Source organism: Aspergillus fijiensis, assembly GCF_003184825.1.
Source record: "Aspergillus fijiensis CBS 313.89 unplaced genomic scaffold BO72scaffold_13, whole genome shotgun sequence".
In the NCBI taxonomy this organism is placed as follows: Eukaryota; Fungi; Ascomycota; class Eurotiomycetes; order Eurotiales; family Aspergillaceae; genus Aspergillus; species Aspergillus fijiensis.
This window is the reverse complement of record NW_024468989.1, coordinates 497,422-510,847: the sequence shown is the minus strand read 5'-3', so window position 1 is coordinate 510,847 and position 13,426 is coordinate 497,422. Positions and strand designations below refer to the sequence as shown.

At 53.4% G+C, this 13,426-nt stretch overlaps 3 protein-coding genes across 3 annotated transcripts; 1 reads left to right on the top strand and 2 right to left on the bottom strand.

Annotated features, from left to right (window-relative positions):
* Positions 1–1,336: 1,336 nt before the first annotated feature.
* BO72DRAFT_45366 (putative jumonji family transcription factor) lies at positions 1,337–6,282 on the bottom strand. Its single transcript, XM_040946035.1, has 5 exons — positions 5,897–6,282; positions 5,717–5,814; positions 4,734–5,659; positions 3,625–4,681; positions 1,337–3,484 (listed from the first exon to the last, which is right to left on the bottom strand). Exons 1-5 carry the CDS (start codon positions 6,155–6,157, stop codon positions 1,450–1,452), a joined length of 4,377 nt encoding a protein of 1,458 aa, XP_040803475.1. The 5' UTR covers positions 6,158–6,282; the 3' UTR covers positions 1,337–1,449.
* Positions 6,283–7,638: 1,356 nt separating this feature from the next.
* On the top strand, positions 7,639–8,081 carry BO72DRAFT_446277 (uncharacterized protein). The gene has a single exon (XM_040944255.1). The coding sequence runs from the start codon at positions 7,787–7,789 to the stop codon at positions 7,970–7,972; it is 186 nt and encodes a 61-aa protein (XP_040803474.1). The 5' UTR covers positions 7,639–7,786; the 3' UTR covers positions 7,973–8,081.
* A 1,610-nt stretch (positions 8,082–9,691) lies between these two features.
* BO72DRAFT_467020 (choline/carnitine O-acyltransferase) lies at positions 9,692–12,285 on the bottom strand (the record flags this gene model as incomplete). The annotated part of the gene is made up of 4 exons (XM_040946811.1): positions 9,692–9,819; positions 9,887–11,803; positions 11,860–11,889; positions 11,940–12,285. 4 exons carry the CDS (start codon positions 12,283–12,285, stop codon positions 9,692–9,694), a joined length of 2,421 nt encoding a protein of 806 aa, XP_040803473.1.
* Between the last annotated feature and the right edge of the window lie 1,141 nt (positions 12,286–13,426).

The following is a 13,426-nucleotide window of genomic DNA, read 5'->3' as shown; positions in this document are numbered from 1 at the left end:
ATGAAATGCATCCCTACGCTTATCTGTCTCGTCGATACAGTCAATCCACCTCTTATCGGGGTTCTCCCTTTTCTTCTTCTCCCTGCACACATGCTCCTGAAACACATATTAGAACAGCCACGCGATTGATTTGAAGGAGAATTCACGCGCGGATGGCAACTCCGGCTGGCACTCATGCATGACGGGTGGAGAGGGACGAACACCTCGTGTTGGTAGAGCCACCATCTCCTCGGCCTCCTCCTCCACCTCCTCAACCATGGCGCTGCCCAGTCTGGCTCCCCGCGGGGTAATTCCAGCTTACTTCCTGAGGTTCCAGTTTAGGGCCCGTCGCTGCCTAACCCAACGACTACACCAACTTACAACGTATTACAAGAAACTACAAAAAACAAGAAACTACAAAAAACAAGAAACTACAAAAAACAAGAAACTACAAAAAACAAAAACCTACATCAACACCAGACAGGCACACTTAGATCTCTAACTAATCGGTGATTCACGGCTATCCATTTGCTAGGTACATACAGCACAGTGAATTGTCACTATTCCAGTGACGGCTGCCACATCGCTTGACGGCACGCACCCACGCGGGTTCGGCCGGGAGATGAGCGCCAAAGTGATCCTGAAAGAGAGGTCCAGTGGAGGAGGGGATAAAGAGCGACGGACCGAAACAAGAATAAGAACCGGGGATAGGGGGGAGGGGGAGGAGGGGAAGGGGGCATAAGGGGGTATCAAACACGGGGCTCACTATTAGAGACACTTAATTCGCCTCTGCTCGAGGCATTTTCTGTTCATCGAATATGGGAAATGGATGCTTTTTTTCGAGTGGTTTTTGGAAAGATGGTGCAGGGTGGGGGATGTCTCTAGTGTATGGAAAGACCTGTCTTACTGAAGCGGCAGTAGGCTCCAATAGCTCTCCCATCGCTCGGATGAAAAGAGACTCCAGGTGTTGGTGATAGGGGGACAAAGGTGAAACGTGCTGGAAAGTAAAAGAATTGAAAATAAACAGGTAAAGAGCAATCGAGGCCAAATCCGCCGAGTGGACAGTGGGAAGAGTCAGTCCGATCATCGAGACGCCTCACATTAGGCGGATGGCCACCTGGCCTAACATCACGCCCACCGCCATTTGATCCTTTGGTCGATCGGATCCTTAAAAGGGTCAGATTTTGGCAACCACCCCTCAGACCCTGAGAGAAGAAGGTAGAGGAGACAATCAAAAGCCTCATCGAAACAAAGGCCCAATTGGAGAGACCACTAGCCAGCTAGGGCCGATCCGATTGTGAATGATCATCGTCCGGATGAAGAAAAGAGGCACAAAAATAATCGCAAACGCCCAGTCATGCAGTCGTCAATCCAGATAAGTCGTTACATGGTGATAATGTGAGGGGTAAGGTGAGGATGCAAAGGTCATCGCAGGCATATCAATCGAGTGGTGGATAGGCTGCTCTGTGGTTAGGGGCTGAGCACCGCGCCAATATCTTCCGTCCCGTCCATGCCGAAACCAGCCATATCGACTGAGTGCAAGGAACCCGGACCTCCGCGACCCAGAGAGATGTCGGACGACGCATAATCATGCTTGAGTCGTTCATGGGGCCCAAAGAACGGTCGACTCTCCTCGTTCGGAGTGTTCCCATCGCCAGCGGCCCACGGCCCATGTTGCCAAAACCTCGTATTCGCCTGTTGATCGCCAAAGAGATCATGGTGGTCATGATGGTTTTCCGGGGCGTGATGAGCAAAATCGTTCGGGGACTGGAATCGCAGATGCGACCGGCTGAAGTTCGAGCAGGGAGAGTCGGCGTGCAACGGCAGGTCCAAGTTGGGGAACGGCATGTCCTCCACCGTCGTGATATCAATGGTTGGGTTCTCCGTTTGCCGAGCTAGGGCTGTTGCCAGGCGGAGGTTGGAAGCTGAACTTTGACGACTATGGCTGGCCGACCGTTCGATGGCCCGTTGCACGAAACTCCCACATGTCTTAAGGATCTTCTCTTGGTCGGCAGGAGAGAGGCTGGCGAAGAAGTCGTTGGCGAGAGAAGGCCGGGGAAGTTCAGGTTCAACGCGGGTGAGGCCAAAGGTCTTCTGGGCATATTCCGTGAAGCCAGACGGCATGTCGTAGGGAGACTGGTAGACGGTCGGGGCCTGCTCACGCTGTTGCTCGAGATAAGCGTAGGTGCGTGGCACTTTCGAGAGCGCCAAGCCGCTGCCGTTCACCGCCTCTTGCTTGTTGGGTTCCGGTTCCTTCTTTTGCAGCACGTCAAGCCGGTCCCGATGACTCACCAGCGAGAAGCGGAGCATCTGCAACAGCCGAGTCACCTCTTCTGATCGCATGTTCAGGGGTTGTAGCGAGAGAAGAGAGCCATCAGGCGCCCGGGGTTGTACCCGCTGCTGAGCCATAGCCAGTTCCAACTTCTCCAGGCCATTGGGCGGTGGGACAGATCCCATCGGACCCAGGAGCGTGTCAACAACCAGCTCGGGGCTGACAATGATGTATCCGGCGAAAACATTGGCATGGTCGGTAATCTGAGCCAGGCGTCGACGAGCGATTAGCTCCCGAACATTGGCAAAATTGTTTGCGGGAAGGTGGTGGTGGTGATTGTTCTGCTGCTGCTGCTGTTGTAATAAATGGGACGGCGGATAATGATGGGTGGGATGAGTCTGGGAGTGTTGACGAGCATGAGGCTGCAAATGCGACTTGGTGACGTGCGGGTACGGGGCATGACGGGCAGATTGCGTTGGCAGGGTACGGTAAGCAGACGGCATCGCAGCAGGAGGCGGAGGAGGAGGAGCAGCAGCAGCAGCAGCAGAAAGCGCAGGGCGTGGAGGGGCAAGAGAAGAATGCTGCAGCAATGAAGGGCGGGGAGCAGCAGCAGCAGCGACGGCGGCGGCGGCAGCTGCGGCAGCGGTAGTGTGAGTATGCGTAGTGTTGTTGGCGGCAGCGGCAGGAGCAGCAGCAACAGCAGCAGCAGCAGCACCGACAGCAGAGGCGGTGGGAAGCGACAGAAGGTGTTGGTGGTGAGGAGGAACGCCAGCAAAGTGAGGGGCATACGGAGTCGTGGCAGGGAGACGATGGTGGGGTTGGTAAGAGGGGACCCGGGCCATCACAGCGCCAAGGGACTTAACGCTGTCCAGGAAATTCGCCCGCTGGTTGTGGACAGGCACAGTAGGGTTGTGCGTATACTGAGCCCTACATTCAGTGGACGATTCGCCCAGATAATACCAGATCTTCTCGCCCTGCATGAGGTTGATGGGCGCCGATGGTGGGGCAATGTGGTAACTAGTGCTGTCCACCGTCTCGAATTCGGCCCACTGATACGGGGAGTCTCCATCACCAAACGGATTTCCTGCCACCGGCACGGCTGACTCCAACTCTTTCCGGCTCTCGGGCTTCCGAGCCAAGTGGGCAGGAAGAGGCTTGGTTCCTGGTGCCAGCGGTGAGAAATTACTCCGTCGAACCACGAGCATCCAGCGGTATGGTAATTCAATTACGTCCCTGTGCGTCGGTCACATCAGTCAGTTAGTCAATCAATCAAACAGTCCGTCAGACATTCCCATCACTGCATCATCGTCGTGATATCACCAATCGGGTAGTTTCCAAACAAGCGGGGGGAGGAGAGAAGGATGCTGTCTTACCCTCTAGGAAGCACCTTGACCAGCAACATTCGTTCCTCAGGTCGGTTCTCAAGCACCACCGCCCCATTGATTTCCTTGTCCGCCTGGAACTGCACTAGCTCCCCAGCCACCAAACGCCGTGCGGTTTGCATGAGTTTGCGGTCGTAATCGAGCGAATCGCCGTTGCCCATCCACGACGGTTTCTTTTGGCGGTGGTACTTGCATTTAAGGTCCACGCTAGGGATCGAATACTGCTCGCCATCGTCGGCGATCACGGCGATCACACCTTCCTCCACTTGCACACCAGCCAGAAGCGCACAAGTGGCATGGTAGGAACGGGTACATTTGCCGAAATTGCATTGGAAGCAAGCACCGCGCACCTCGCGGCAAAAAAGGCACTTGAGGCCCATGCGAGCCTTGGGGACTTTATCCACATCGCACACCACCTCCCGTCCACTCTCGTCCCGAAGAATCGTTGTCTCCTCTGTATACAGAGCACAACGCCGATGGGCGTGTGCCTTGCCATCCTCGGTTGGTAAGAGATCTTCGTAGTCGAGATTGTTGGGACACAAAACGCAGGGGATTTTCCGCGGAACATCCATACTCATACGCATACGTTTTGCCTTGGTGGTTTCGCCGTCCTGCTTCCGCTTGCGCCCCCGAGTAGATGTCTTCTCGGGAACACTGCGAGGCGGTGTCAGTAGATCCGACACGCCTTCCATCGCATCCAGGTCGCTGTCGTATTCTCCGTAATATTCAGGAGTTGCCTCCCCGCGAAGCTTTCGTTCAATCTCGTCAACATCAATCCAGACACTGTCAGCTTCGCAGTGGCACTTCTTGGCCACCCGCCCATAGTCCAACCACTTTTCCGTGGCGAAATTAACGGATTCGGCACAGTTGTAACCCAAATTGTAGCCAGAGTGGTAGCCATATGGATAAGTGATGACGAATTCGCCCTCGTAATGCACCAGTCTGTTGACTGTGATGCCATACTGTGACTTTAATAGACTAGGCGAGACAAGGTAAGTTTTGTGGCGGAGGAATTGGTCGCAGCTCTTGGCATCACTTTGCCATATACCTTGATCTAGAATTAGCACTGGAAGGCCACCGTAGTTGGCTTGTTATCTTACTCTTCATGGCCTGTTCGAACCGAGGAGCATCCTCCTGAGAAATGCTGTACCATTGCTTCGGAGCTCCGAAATGGATATAGTTGATGCTGTACAGATCCATGTCCTCCAGGTGCCAGGCGAAAGTCGCTTTCCACATACCCAGATAGAGATATGCAGTATTAACACCCGGCACTTTCTGCCCGAGCACGTCCAACAAATTCGGTAACCGGGCGACGTTCCACGAAGTCGTGATATTGTCATCGAAGAGGGAGCCAGGCATATCAGCGCCGTACAGCGGGTTGTTGAACATCAAGGACTTCCAGTAAGCGGTTTCTAGCTCCTCGCATCGTTCTGCCGTGTACTCTTCGCTGTCATGAATGCGATAATCGAAGTCTTTAAAGGCCTCCTCGTCCACGTAGTCGACTGCATCACCGCCCTTGTTGTGTTTTCGGCGCGCAGTAACTGACTTGGGCTGCCGACCCTTGGGCTTCGGGCCGGGTAGGGATTCACCGTCGCTCAACTCCTCCGTCTTCGTCTCCACTGGATTTGATTCCGGGGAGACAGGGGTCGGAGGACCTTCCGGCTTGATCTTGTCGAGGCCTTCCTCGGCAGGAGGCTCCTCCTTGACCTTAACCTGGTTGGACCGTTTGGGCGGGCGGCCCGGACCTGGACGACGTTTCTGCGAGTCTGCTCGAGGCGTCTGGTTTCGAGGCGCAGGATGGGCGCGATTCACCCGCTCCTGATTCCGGCGTCGCTCACCTCTGCGTGCGGGAGGCTGGTGACTGCTTTCTTCACACAATCCTTTCCACTGGGGCAGATTGTATGATCGCTGTCTCTCGATGTTGGCCTGTGTGTATGTCCCGTGCGAACCGTGGAACTCCTGCATGATCGGATTCTTCACGCGAATCTTCTTCACGGCTTCGTCAAGCGGCGGAAGGGCATCGGACCTTTTGAGACGACCGATGAGCGCTACTTTTCGTAGGATTGACTGGGGACACACTTACCACTCCTTCGGGGGGATGATCTTGATAATACCCGATCGCATGCCATACTCCTCGATTTTGTTGATGAACGACTGAAAGTCCCGGAACTGATCCATGGTCTAGCAAGTTTCCAGTTAGCCCAAGCGTCCGATGCAGAAGGTAGACGATCAAACTCCGTCAGCGGGAGACCAGGCGACTCACCGGCTTGAAGACGGGAACCTTGCCACCACCATAGTAGTGATCTGGCTCAATCACTTCGTCGTCGGCTTCCACCGAGGGTATCTCCTCCTGAGCGCCGGGGACATTGTGGTCGAGTTCAAGGTCCGATAGCTCCGAAGGCACGCCCTCGGGGGCCTCCTTCTTGCCGTTGGCGCTTTGCGGCGGAGTGATTGAAGCCGCATGGGTCGCCGGACCGCCCGCGATCGACTCGAAGAGGGGTTGATCAAGCGCTGCCGCCATCATCTCAAGATGAGAGAAACGAAAGGGGGGAGAATTGGTCGGAGAGATCGATTGGGGTGCCGTCGTCGGAAGAAGCGACCGCTGATCGACGGCAGGATAGGGATTCCCAGCGGTCGGGGGAGTAAGCGTGACGTAGAGGAGGTAACTTTCAGCAGGTGCTGTACTGCGGAAGCCGGTTAATATCGCGACGGTAGTGCTTTGGACAAAAGAACACCCAAAAAAGGTTTATATGGGTGGTTTGATAATAGTGAGAGATGGAAGAGGTAAGTCGGGGAAAAGTATGGGTGAATGGGAGGAAGAGTGAATTGAAGATGAAGTGCCCGGCTAGGATGATCCAAGCTCAGTTGGGACAAATTGCAAAAGATTCCGAGATCATGCGAAGCGCAAGAAACACCGGGAAGGAGTCAGATAAAGATAGGGACCGGGTGGAACAGTGAATGATGATGAGATCGGTATCGACAGCGGTAGGCTGTAGCAGCAGACCAGCACGCAACGCAGGCCCCTCCTCCAATATGAGGGCTCAGGGAACGGAGGGAGCAGATTTGCCGTGGGTGTGTTGCAGGACCAAGCAGCAGGAGTAACGATGGCGCTAGTTCAACAGCGGTGCAGAAAGAGAGGAATGGGTTTGAGCTAGCGCGAGGAGGAATGGAGCCACTACCAGACTACTCGTAGCAAAGTGTAGACTAGCAACCAGCAGGAGGGAAAAAGGCAAAAGGCAGGGGGGGGTCAGGCAAGCAGAGCCAATGCCAGAGACGCAGCGCCCAGGTCGGAAGGGTCAATCAAGAAGGGGCGTGTGGAAGGAGGACGATGATGAGTGGAGCCGGCCAGAGCACGATGGCCTGACCTTTTTTTGGGGGGGGGGGGGCTTTGGGAAGACGATGATGGAATGGGACGAGTAAGAAAGCTGAGCAGCCTGAGCGCCTGAGAGCAAGAACGGGTTAAGGCACCGACGCGATACTCGGAGCAGTAAAGTACCGTATGCGTGGCCAGTCGCAGGGGGAGATTTCTTTTGCCTGGCTGCTTTGCCGCGAGCAGATCGCAGCACGCAGCACGCAGCACGGGATGTCCGGTGTCGGAAAGTGCAAGAAAGGGTAGGTAGGTAGAAAGGAGATTGCTTCACTTACTGATTATTGAAGAAATGAAAGACAAAACAGACGCATAAGACAGAGGACTGAAGGGAGATCGTCTCTGCTCATCAGTGTATTGTAGGTAGTCGTGCGTAGCATGGACAAAGTCAGTCAGTCTCAAAGCTGTTGATTATTAGGTAGTTTCCAGCAAATCCGAGGCAGTGGTTTGACTGGTTTGCTGCATGAAGTCACGTGGGGCACATGACTGGGTGAGCTGAAACGGGCGTACGGTAGGCGGTGGGACGCAGGCTACGACACCACGCGGTAGACATGAGCACGCTGTAACTTAACTTGCTAGGTACATATACTACGTACTGTACAAGTACTCTGCAAGGCGTGTGCGCGCAGCAATTGAAGAACAAAGTCCGGAAATCATGTCGACCTGACCGGCGGGTAACCTCGGCATTGGGCAAGGACAATTCCAAGACGGCTATCAGCATCATCAGCATCATGATCATCATACATACATTGATTGTTCGTATGCCTAGGCGGTGGTAACAAATCAATGAAGGGTCTGATCGGGATGACCTCACCAGTCCTGAGCGCCATTGGGGGAGGAGCTGCTTCATTTAGCCGGTGGGTAAAGCGGTTCTACTGCCCTTTGTTAGTACTCTGTAGTATATTCTCTTCGTTCCAGAAACTCTTTGTACTCCGTACATATACTGTCGTTATCCTGTGGTCGGGTCTATAAGTCCACGCACTCATGATATGCATTTAACCCATGAATCAGATCCGCTCGGCGATATTCATTTCGGCTAGGATAACTGACTGCATGGCAAAACCACTTACCCATTGACCAGCTCAACATGGCACGGGGTTGAGATTTTCTCATTGGCCACTGAGGTCATCCGAGGAAACACCTGCATCAGTGCATGCATGCATAAGGCGGCGGCCGTCGAGGCATCGGCGGCGATAGCCGCTAGGACCCCTCACTGTTTGGAAGAGATAGGAGTATAGTGCCTGCATGGAGTCCAGGTAGATAGAGGCAATAACCAACTCAGTGTTATGAGGTCCAACAATGGAGCAGATTGCCTTCAATCAGGTAGCTAGCTGGAGCTAGAACCACACACTCTTTCTTGGGTTCTCTTCAAATCTACTCTCAACTTCCAGTCAGACACTCTATCTAGAACCCGAGTATAACTACAACATAGTAACCACACAACACCAACAACACACAAGATCCTCCCCCCAAGCCAACCCAACCAACACACTGACAGGCATGACATCTCAAGATAACTGACTACCTTACCTCACTTACCAGGATACTATACTTTCCAGTAATATGCAAGATAAAGCCACAGGCCAAGAGAACATTCCACCGCGAATCCGTGCAGCTCTCAATGACCAACCCGCTGCGCTGCACCTTGCACCATAAGCACAATATTGTGACATAACCCCCCAATCCCTCCATAGTATGTATACACCTGACAAACTCCTGTTTATCCGACCTAATTAACCACAACACCTACAAAGCCCCGATACACCAAGACAGTACATAAGCAGGACCAATAAACCCATACCCATCAGAACACCATCAAGGAATGAACCTGAAAACCTGACCTAACCGGCCGAACCAAACCCCCGAGTAGCAGCCTGAGGCCCCAGGCCCCCCGCGGCGCCGCGTCCCTGCCCTCCTTCCCAAACGGGATGACTGCAGCAATCCGCATCCATCACTTTGAACTTCCACTGAGTTGACTCACCCCCAACCCCCGAAGGAGCGTCACCTCCCCTGAGCTTTTCCAACACAATATACATACATTACTAGCTAACCACTAGTACCCATTAATACCGTTTCACAAATGGAGGAGCAGTCGATCATCCTCCCCTCCCTCTGAACATGGCTTAAAACCTTGCCCCCTCCCACCCACCCATCCTAACACACAGACCCTGACTGACTGACTGACGAACGACAATACATACAAACTTGGCTGCATGCATGCATTTAACGTGCGTTGGGCAGAAATGGAAACTCAACGTTAAATGAGTACTCTGTAGATATGTAGATATACACTGGGGGGCGAAAGTACCAAGGTCGTACGAAGTAGTGTTTATGTCATTTGCGGGTTGAGATGAATTGTACTCGGATATACGGAGTACCGATTCAGCAGTAGTAGGATATGCAGTATGGCATGATTACTTGCTATACTAGCTCGGCTCTGGCCATAGTAAACATCATCCATAAACACTCAACCCCTGGATAAAGTGCTTACAAAACAATGTGCTGCAATTCTCACCTTAACTTACAAACAGCGAGATGAAAGAGAATTCTGCTCCTCAGTTTATCAGTAATTGATATAGAATTGGTATCAACTAAATATAATATAACATAAGGATATACACCCAACACCAATCCAAGGCTAACCGACTAAGAATGTAAATAAAAATGTAGGAAGAAGCGCACAAGGCATAATCAATAGTCATTCAGCCGCAGCTTCTTTCCGACAAATCGCCGTTTCTCCGGCTTGTCCGTGCCACGCTCCCGGTCTGCATTGATCCCCTTCAGTGCATGAAGCAACATCCCGGCATCGAAGAACCCATCTGATAGGTCTCCTGTTAGCAACTGCCTATTTTGATCACTCAAAACACAAGGGAGGAAAGAACTTACATCCGCCCATGCCATCATCCTCTATTTCTCCGCTGTCCGTTGTGGGCGTCTCGGCTCCCCGATGGCTCGCGTCGCTCCGGACGATCCGGCCCCGGCGGTGATCACTCTGGAGCCGCTCGGCGATCATCTCCATCTCGCGGGCCCGGCTTGTGCGCGGACTCGCCGGTCGCTGGTTGATGGCACGCAGCAGCTTCCGGATTTCGAGCAGATAAGACTCCAGTGTGTACATCAATCGTTGGGTCTGGCGATGCTTTGAGGAGGCACAGAACGAGATCGTGTCATCCTTGATTATGTAGCCAATTCCGAAGCCATCCGCGGAAGTCGGTCCGAATCCGAAATGGCGTAAGCACGGGTTCCCGCAGTTTGAAGTCGACAGCACCGTGGTGTTGATCTTGTCCCAACCAGCATCACTGAAGATGGCCGGCATGGTGCGCACGCCACGAATGCTGTAGCCGGTCGACGAAAGCCCATCTTCTGACATCGGGCCAGAAGATTTCGGCGATGAGATCGACTCGCCATCTACAGGGCTGGTATAGCCATTGGTGCCTTCTGAGACACTGTTACTGGCCGACGACGCCCCGTCATCAAAGGATCGCTGCCAGAGACAGTACAGTGCGTAGAGGTGTCGGTCTTGTCCCTGACCCTTAGAGCATTCCTTCGTAATGGCCGTGTGTTTCTCTGTTGCTTTCCGAAGCGCATTCACCTTCTGCTCCGCCGGGTTCTCCCCCCAGAAGGTTGTGACAAAATCAGCACATTCGCTGGTAACCGTCCGAATGGCCTCTGTTCGGCCGTGCAGGAAGGACTTGGTCATGGCTGGCTCGTAGGTATTCTCCAGTCGCCCATAAAGCCCGTAGTATGCTGCCTGGAACGCCATCTGTACAAACGCATCGGGTGAGAACCCCATGGAGGTGATAAAATTCTTGCCAAATCCAGTAAAGTCCAGCACTTGGAACTCATGCTGTTTAAGGAGATCAGACAGGTGCGACTCTGCAAATCGTAAGGCAATGCTGAGCTCGGGTACCATGTCCCACTCCAACTTGCGCGGAGTTGTGCTGACGTTACCAAAACTCCGAGGGTCACGCTTAGCAGGATCCGGGCTCGATGTTGCCCACAGGCTAGGTGCTTGGCCGTTGATGGTGCGGGCGAAGCGGAGAATTGTGTCAGTGTAAACATCGCTGGCAAATCGAAGCACCGTGTGTCCGTCAACGCCGGTATGCTCAAAGTTGATGCCCGCGCTACCGTTCTTACAAACGATAATTTGCAGTTTGTCATACCAACGGTTCGTACATGTGCCAACTTGGACCCCTCTAATGACCTCACTTGTTCCGCAGAGCATGTTCGCGCAAAGCTCGGAGGTGTTGTGTGGTTCCGTGTAGTCCAGGCAGAGAACAAAGAGCGCGGTATCGACAATGTTCAGACACTCCGCGTTGTTTGAGCCTTCGTCCTTGGTGAGAATATCCCTCAGACCCGACCAGACCTTACGATTCTCGGTACTCAGCACACCAAGGGCCCCCTTCGCAGCGTCCTGGATAGGAGTCTGCTCCGCATCGCCGATGATGACCTGAAGGTTGACAGCGATATCCTTCTCGTTCATGATCAGGTCATTGTTCTCATCCAGGGCATCGAACCAGTAAAACTGGCCACGACACATGACAACAATATGCTTTGCATGAGGATCTTGACTGATGACACATCCATTATCGGTGGGCACGCGCGCTGTTCCGAACAAACGAGAGTACTGATACATGCACAAAGGAGTACCTCGGACAGTGTCTGGGGGCAGCTCCTCCCGCCTGACGGCTCGGACGAAGGACAGAGCAGAGACGACAAGCGAAGCTGCCCGCGTCACTTGGTTGTTTCTCGCAGGGGTGGGGTCATCTTCCAGCAGAAAGAAAGGGTTGAGGTTCAGAACAACAGCTAGTAGTGGGTCAGCCTCGCTTCCTCTTGATGTTCTGATGGAAAAGGTATCTTACGGCTATCATAATTCAAGTATGAATCGTACCCTGAACGAGCGTCAGCCAAAAAAACCCAATCACAATGAGTGACAACATACAGAATTGCTCTATGTAACTTGTCTTTGATGAAGCATAGTTCTTGAGCTTCTCCTGAAGAACGGGTCCTTCTGACCGGAGGAAGTCTTGGACAGCTGCTTTCGTCTCGTCTTGCTCCCTAGGTGCCTGCAACGGGGCCAAGGCTTCGAGATACTTCTGGCAAGTCTGCTCCAGCTCGGGAATAGGCAGCTTGGGGAGGGAGTCTTGGTTGGCAAACGTTAATCCCTGTTTGGCCGACCCATTCACTGTCAAGGGCGTTGAAGACGGTTGGGATCGAGCAGGCTCCATGGCTTTCCCTAGCGGCTTGGGAGCTGTGAAATAACGCACTGCAACAGACGAGTAAGACATGATGTCAGCAGGTTGAGTTCTTCCGATCGTGGGTCTGATCAACTAGGCGTAGCGACACGCCAGGAAGGTAGGAATGGATAAGAGGCGCAAGGCGCTGCGTTTGAAATAATGACAATCTTGGAGGAAGTAGGAGGGCATGGAGGAGGGTTATCTCATGACCACAGCGGAGTCACCGGAGTCACGGGGCTTCACCTCGAGGCACGTCGCACGTCGACCACAAGAGGGCAAGAATTGTATCAAGAGGGAAGTGTGTGAGATTGAGGTCATCAGGGAAGGGGTAAAGTCCGCAGCGAGGACGGCGCATTTTATTAAGGAACGAGCAGCCAAAAGGCCGTCGGGATGACAGCCCCAGGTACATTCGGGAATAAGGGAGAAGCTAGCGTCTCAGCGCGGGGAAATGGGAGACTGACCGGACGCCGAAGGGACGGTCACAGTCTAGGGTCGAGTCAAAAACGAGCGAACCACGGTTGCGCATTCGAAGCAGGCTACTCCATCCGCAGCCACGTCCAAGGTTAAGGTAATGGAGGTCGGATCGGGGGAACGGAGGAAGGCGGGCAGACATGACGGGGCAGAGGGCACAAGGCATAGAAAAGGGTCCTGCCTGTCTGCCAAGAACATGGCAACGAATGCAGAATGCAGATAACGCATCAAAACTCTAGCGGGCTCGAGAACTCACAATCAAGATATCACCGATTCTCACTCAGCTTGAGGCTATACCTTCCCGCGGGGGAGGAATGCGCCTGTGGGATTAAGCTGTAAGTGATGGAAGAGGCGGGGGCTTCAATGCCAGCAGCTAGAGACAGTGAGCGTCATGTGAAAGACGGTAAAAGCCACCAAGCACCGGTATCAATGATGATGACCGTAATACGAACTGGGGGGAACAAGTAGCACACCCAATCGGAAGCCTGTGAGATAGATGAGATAGATGAGATGGCGAGGGTGAGCGAGTCTAGCGAGAGATTAGTACCTTGCCTAGGTATAGTAGTAGCTGCTAGTTCATCGGAAGCGGTATGTGGCCACGAGTTGAGACAGAGCCGAAGCACCAGGGTTGAGAAATTTATTGATCTGATTGAACGATCAATTAATTGATTTGATGCAATGCAGCGAGGCCAAGGGTCGCAGCGGCAGCACCGATGCCCAG